The sequence below is a fragment of the Cebus imitator genome, unplaced genomic scaffold (assembly GCF_001604975.1).
Source record: "Cebus imitator isolate Cc_AM_T3 unplaced genomic scaffold, Cebus_imitator-1.0 Scaffold265, whole genome shotgun sequence".
Lineage (NCBI taxonomy): Eukaryota > Metazoa > Chordata > Mammalia > Primates > Cebidae > Cebus > Cebus imitator.
Genome location: NW_016107580.1, coordinates 1,333,525 through 1,340,221, shown reverse-complemented (window position 1 = coordinate 1,340,221; position 6,697 = coordinate 1,333,525). Strand labels below are relative to the sequence as shown.

Sequence of the window (6,697 nt, the reverse complement as noted above, 5' to 3'; positions counted from 1 at the left end):
TGCCAAGCTGGAATGTAGTGGCTTGATCTCGGCTCACTGCAACCTCTGCCTCCTGGGTTCAAGCAGTTCTCCTGCCTCAGCCTCCTGAGTAGCTGGGATTACAGGTGTGCACCACCACACCCAGCTAATTTTTGTATTTTTAGTAGAGATAGGGTTTCACCATGTTGGCCGGGATGGTCTCAATCTCTTGACCTTGTAATCCGCCCACCTTGGCCTCCCAAAGTGCTGGGATTACAGGCGTGAGCCACCGCGCCTGGCCAATTTACTCATTCTTTTGCCATCATTGCCTTCTGTTATGCCCATTCACATAGTTGTTTGTTTTTTTAAGAGACAGGGGTCTCACTGTGTTGCCCAAGCTGATCTCAAATTCCTGGGATCAAGCAATCCTCCCATTTCAGCCCCCTAAGTAGCTGAAACTACAGGTGCAAGCCATTATGGCTGGGTCAGATAATTTTTATTTTTGATACTGTAATTTTCTATTGTAGAATATCTTTTTCTTATAGTTTTTATTTGTCTGCAGACATCTCCCTTGTGTTCATTCATTATGACCATCTCTTCCTTTTAGCCCTTCAACATATTTATAATAGCTCCTGTAAAGTCATTGTCTGCTAATTCCAGCATATTGGTAATCTCAAAGTCTCTTTCTGCTGATTTCATTTTCTCTTGTCTGTGAGTCACATTTTTTCTCTTCTCACATTTTGTAATTTTTAATTAAAAATTTTTTTCTTCAAATCCCCTCTTGTGAGAAGCAATTGTAATTTTTTTTTTTTCAGATGGAATCTTGTTCTGTCGCCCAGGTTGGAGTGCCGTGATGCAGTCTCAGCTCACTGCAACCTCTGCTTCCCAGGTTCAAGCAGTTTTCCTGTTTCAGCCTCCGGAGTAGCTGGGACTGCAGGTGCCAGCCACTATGTCCAGCTAATTTTTGTGTTTGTTTTTAGTAAGGGCGGGGTTTCACCATGTTGGTCAGGCTGGTCTTGAACTCCTGACCTCAGGTGATCCACCTAGCCCTCCTTGGCCTCCTAAAGTGCTAGGATTACAGGCATGAGCCACCATGCCTGGCTAAGCAATTGTAATTTTTTTTTTTTTGAGACGGAGTTTCACTCATGTTACCCAGGCTGGAGTGCAATGGCGCCATCTCGGCTCACCGCAACCTCTGCCTCCTGGGTTCAGGCAATTCTCCTGCCTCAACCTCCTGAGTAGCTGGGATTACAGGCACGCACCACCATGCCCAGCTAATTTTTTGTATTTTTAGTAGAGACGGGGTTTCACCATGTTGACCAGGATGGTCTCGATCTCTTGACCTCGTGATCCACCCGCCTCGGCCTCCCAAAGTGCTGGGATTACAGGCTTGAGCCACCACGCCCGGCCAGCAATTGTAATTTTAAAATTATATTCTGGACCTGTGGATGACACGTTACAGAGATTCTGAATTTTGTTACCTTTCTCTGGAGAATATTGATTTTTTTTTTTCTATTAGCTAGTTAAGTTTCATGTTGAAGCTGGGTTTTGAACTTTGTTAAGGCAGGTCTGTTTCAGTGTTGCCATTAGGTCTTAGGGTAAATCTTTAGCCCTGGGAAATAATCTTACCTCCTAACTTGGTAAGATTGAAATTTCAAATTCTGTCTCTTTTTGGTGAGTTGCACTGAAGGTTCTTCTTAGCTTCTCAGCCTTCTAGATGTTGCCTGCTGCTAGTCTTATTGGAACGTTATTGGAAACTACAAATATTGTGTTTAGGGGTCTTAAGGACTTGAGGACAGTTTATACAATTGGGGGGCTCCCCACTCATATTCTTTGCTTTCTGGGCTATCCTTCTCCATGTACTGCTCTTCTGTCAACCCTGGACTCCATAACTGTAAGTTGCCCCATGCTGCTCAAACTGGTTAGTACCCTCAATGGGAAATCTGTTTAAACACAGATGTAACACAGTGTGACTCTCTTCTTTCGAGAATCCCCTCTAGTTTCTTCCTGCTTTTCATTGCCCCTCAAAACCTTCAAATAGTTGCTTTTTCATATTTTTGTCAAGGGTTTATAGTTGTTACCTGCAGGAAGGTTAGCACAATATAAACTATTTAGACATTGCTGGACCAAAATCTGTTTTTCTTATAGAATTGGGGAACATTACTGGGAATTATTTCAGCTAAATATCTATTAGCTTAAAATGTAGCCTTTTTTTGGCTGGGTGTGGTGGCTCACGCCTATAATCCCAGCACTTTGGGAGGCCGAGGCGGGTGGATCACGAGGTCAAGAGATCGAAACCATCCTGGTCAACGTGGTGAAACCCCGTCTCTGCTAAAAATATAAAAATGAGCTGGGCATGGTGGTGCATGCCTGTAGTCCCAGCTACTCGGGAGGCTGAAGCAGGAGAATTGCTTGAACCCAGGAGGCGAAGCTTGCCGTAAGCCAAGATCGAGCCATTGCACACCAGCCTAGGTAACGAGCGAAACTCCGTCTCAAAAGAAAAAAAAAATGTAGCATTTTTAGTGGATTAATAGCCAAGTAAAACAGCAGTTTTCATTTTTATTTTTCTCTGAATTTGGCTGAGTAAAATTTTAGAATATCATCTAACAGAAGTAGTTAATTGCCATTTTCCATGTTATCTGCATTTTTAAAAAGTTGTATTTGTAATATAAGAACCACAAAAGCACTTTTAATCCTCCTGGCTGAATGCTGCGGGAAGAATATGGAAACATTCCATGGAGTCAAAATGGGAAATGAGAATGAGATGAGATGTTGCTGTTTGTCAGTAATACCACTGGTCCTTTCAGTTTTCCTAGTTAAATGGAAATCTAATTTTAAATATGACAAGTAAACAGGAAAAAATTATTTTCTCCTATGAGCCAATCTCAGGAAAAAAAAAATGGACATTTGAAGTGCAAATTAGTCCACATGCATAGCTTCCCAGGCAGCCACTTAGGGGTAATAGAACCTAGGTACAGCCATATCTCCCTGGCTTATGGGGCCTGGCATAGCAGATCCATTTCTCCAGTGTCCTCTACCCTATTTTGCCATTGGCTCAGTTCATAACCTTAGATAATGAGCCTCAACTTCCTCAAGTAAACTTCCTTTCTGTCTTAGGCTTTGAAAGTCTATGGTCAGAAGAGTTTTTCATTTTCAATTTGAAGACAATCCATTGTATTAAGTAGACTTTAACATACTTAAAACGCAGATTTAATTCTTCATGTGCATGGTTTCTTTTGTTTTGCTTAAGGTTGCAATTGTAGCTCAAGACTTGGCAGCATTCCATACTGCCTCATCAGAAATGGGGCACCAGCAGCATAGCCATCACTTAGTAACCACAGAAACCAGACCTCTGACCTTAGTAGCAACATCCAATGGCACCCAGATTGCAGTTCAGGTGAGTACAAGGGCAGGCTGTCCTCAGTCGACAGCAATGCTGCTCATAGCTTTTAACTTTGTACCCTGTGCTTTGTATATAACCTTCACTGGCGGCAAGGTGCAGAATAATCTCTATCACCTAGCCTACTTTAAGAAAATTGCTGTATTTGAGGTGGACTCAAAGAGACCAGCACTTTGTTCTCTATTCGTCTTTGCATATTCTAGGGGAATTTATAGCAAGAAAAAAAACCTTCCAGGTATATATCTATGTGTGCCCTCAGCCAGGCATCTTTACTTTCAAAATAAAAATTTAATGAGGCAGGAGACTATACAGCACTTAAGAGATATTCCTTAGAGAGAAACCTGGTGGAAACACAAACCCTAAATAAGTCTTCTGAGAATCCCTGCACAGCCCCCATTTTAAAGTGGGGAATGTCAGAAGATTTAGAAGGAATCATTCTTTGGGAAGCACAGAATCTAGAATCTTAGGTGCAGCCAGGCACAGTGGCTCATTCCTATAATCCTAGTATTTTGGGTGGCTGAGGCAGGGTGGTGGCTTAAGCTCAGGAGTTGGAGATTAGCCTGGGCAACATGATGAAAACCCATCTCGGGCCGGGCACAGTGGCTCATGCCTGTAATCCTAGCACTTTGGGAGGCCGAGGTAGGTGGATCACCTGAGGTCAGGAGTTCAAGACCAGCCTGGCCATCATGGTGAAACCCCATCTTTAAAAAAAAAGAAAACCCATCTCTACAAAAAGCACAAAAATTAGCCAGTTGTGGTGGTGGGTGTCTGTAGTGCCCAGCTACTTGGGGAGGCTGAGGCAGGAGGATTGCTTGTACTCAGGAGGTTGAGGCTGCAGTGAGCCAAGATCATGCCACTGCACTCCAGCCTGGGTAATAAATGAGACCCCATCTCAAAAAATAAGAGAGACCAGTCTAGGTAGCATGATGAAATGCCATCTCTGCATAAATACAAAAATTAGCCAGGTGTGGTGGTGTGCACCTGTAGTCCCAGCTACTCAGGTGGCTGAGGTGGGAGGATTGCTTGAGCAAGGGAAGTTGAGACTGCAGTGAGCCTAGGATCACACCACTTTACCCCAGCGTGGGTGACAGAGTGAGACCCTGCCTCAAAAGTATAAGAATTTAAAATAAAATAGAATCCTAGGGGCTAGGTGCAGATTACCTGCCCTTAGGGAGAGTTTTTTTTTTCCCCCATGTGTTTACTTGATGAGTTAGAATACATTCCAGAAAATTTTGGCTGTTGGTTTTATATAATTTATGGATATAGAAGGAGCTAAAGGCTCAGGAAGCCCTCTATCTTTCTTGACTGAGGTAAGCGTCTTCTGTCTCTTGCATGTATGAAGTTTTTTTGTTTTTTGTTTTTTGTTTTTTTTTTTAGTTTTTATTTATTTAAAAAGAAATAGAGATAGGGTCTCACTGTGGTACTCAGACTGGTCTTGAACTCCTGGGCTCTAGTGATCCTCCTGCCTCAGCCTCCCAAAGTGCTAAGATTACCGTCATGAGCCACCGTGGCTGGAGTGTATGAAGATTTTGTCAAAATCCAAAATAAATTTTAGGCTGGGCATGGCAGCCGGGGGGCTGAGGTGATTCTCCCACCTGAGTCTCCCCAGCAGCTGGGACTACAGGTGCATGTGGCCATGCTAATTTTTGTATTTTTTTTTTAGCAGAGATGGGGTCTCACCATGTTGCTCGGGCTGGTCTCAAACTCCTGGGCTCAAGCAATCTGCCTGCCTCCACCTCCCAAAATGTTGGATACAGGCATGGGCCACCATGCCCTGACGAGCCCTCTTCATATCACCAGGCTCAGCTGCATCTAGGATTCTAAATTCAAAAAAGAAAAATAAATTGTATTGCATTATCATCCCCTTCAGGAAATTGTTTTGTGCTTTTAGTGATTGGGTTAGCAGTAGTATCTTAATAACCCCAAGTGTCAGAATTACAAAGAGAAGTTTTACTGCTGTCATAACATTTCCTTGGCATCTTCTTGAATGTGGCTTTTGAGTTGTTAGTGTTTGATGTTTGTGTTCCTGTTTCAGCTTGGAGAACAGCCATCTCTGGAAGAAGCCATCAGAATAGCATCTAGAATCCAGCAAGGAGAAACACCAGGGTTGGATGATTAATCCTCAGAACAATGGAGCAATAAAGCAGGAGTCCTTCATTTTCTGACAACAGAAATCCATGAAGCCCGGGCCCAGGAAAGTTAGAAGTTTTCCATTCCTGATACACTGTACACATTTTTATGCAAGAGTGGAGAAGATTTTATTCTTGACACTTTTGTGTATATAACCCTTGGAATAGATTCTCAAAGTGATTCGTTGTGTACAAGGAAGTATGAAATTAGGGCAATAGAGTAAATTTTCATGTTACTCTTTTATCAGATCACAAACTCCTAGAGTCTACATGCAAGAGTAGTAAAGTCTTATGGGAGTCTTATGATGGATTTTTAACTTCCCATGAAAAAAATAAAGGCTGTATCTAAAATGTCAAAGGGTCTATATGTCACACAATCATAATTCCAAAAGCCATTATGGATAATAAAGGATGTAAAGCCTTCAGATATTTCCCCAGTTAGTAGAGTGTCTGCGGATTTTATTCTATATATTTGTCCACTTTTATTTGTATCTTCTGGTTTGCAGACTTTGAATAATTTATAGTTTCCCATCCTTGTTAAAAGCCAGCTCTTCAAGCTGAAATGCTAATTATATTGGCATTACATTGGATTATGTGTAAAATCATAAAATTTGGTTATTTAAAATTAAGAAGTTAAATCCAGTGGTTTTGTTAAAAGATTTTGCTTAGTATTCAGTTTTTGTAACTGTTTGGAAAAAAAAAAAAGAATTATCAAAGTTTAACCACATGCTGGTGCCCGGGATAACAGTGTTGTAATTGGAAATGGCTTTACTCTGAAAATTAGGTTAGCGGGTTGGTGTAAATTATTTATTTTTGCTTATGTACTTTTGTTTTAAAGCTTACTTACCCCAAAGTTTATTATTAATTTTCAATACAGCAATTTTTAAAATGTTACTTTTATATTTATTTATTTATTTGTTAAATTGGTGGGCGTTGTGGGGGGAACGGTGCAGAAAATACCACAAATGTAATGGAGTGTAACCTAATACACATATTGAGTGTATGTTGTATGTCAAGTACAGATAAGTGTTTTTCCATATACTTTTATATATTCACAACAATTTTGTAAGACATGGATTTACTACTCTGTTTTATACATGAGGAAACAGAGTCCAGGGAGGCTGACTGTCATACCAGCCCTTGAGAGGCAGGACCTAAGCGAGAACCTAGACTTTCTGGCTCCAAATCCAATGTGTTTTCACTGCACCAT

General features: G+C 41.3%; 1 protein-coding gene across 1 annotated transcript in view; it reads left to right on the top strand.

The window, feature by feature from the left end:
* Positions 1-6,381, top strand: part of ZNF143 (zinc finger protein 143) — a 77,805-nt gene extending 71,424 nt beyond the window's left edge. Inside the window, exons 14-15 of the mRNA XM_037728441.1 lie at positions 3,209-3,355; positions 5,394-6,381. Of these exons, the coding sequence (XP_037584369.1) occupies positions 3,209-3,355; positions 5,394-5,477 (231 nt within the window). The 3' untranslated portion in view covers positions 5,478-6,381. The remainder of the gene's footprint in view (positions 1-3,208; positions 3,356-5,393) is intronic.
* The last annotated feature ends 316 nt before the right edge of the window (positions 6,382-6,697 follow it).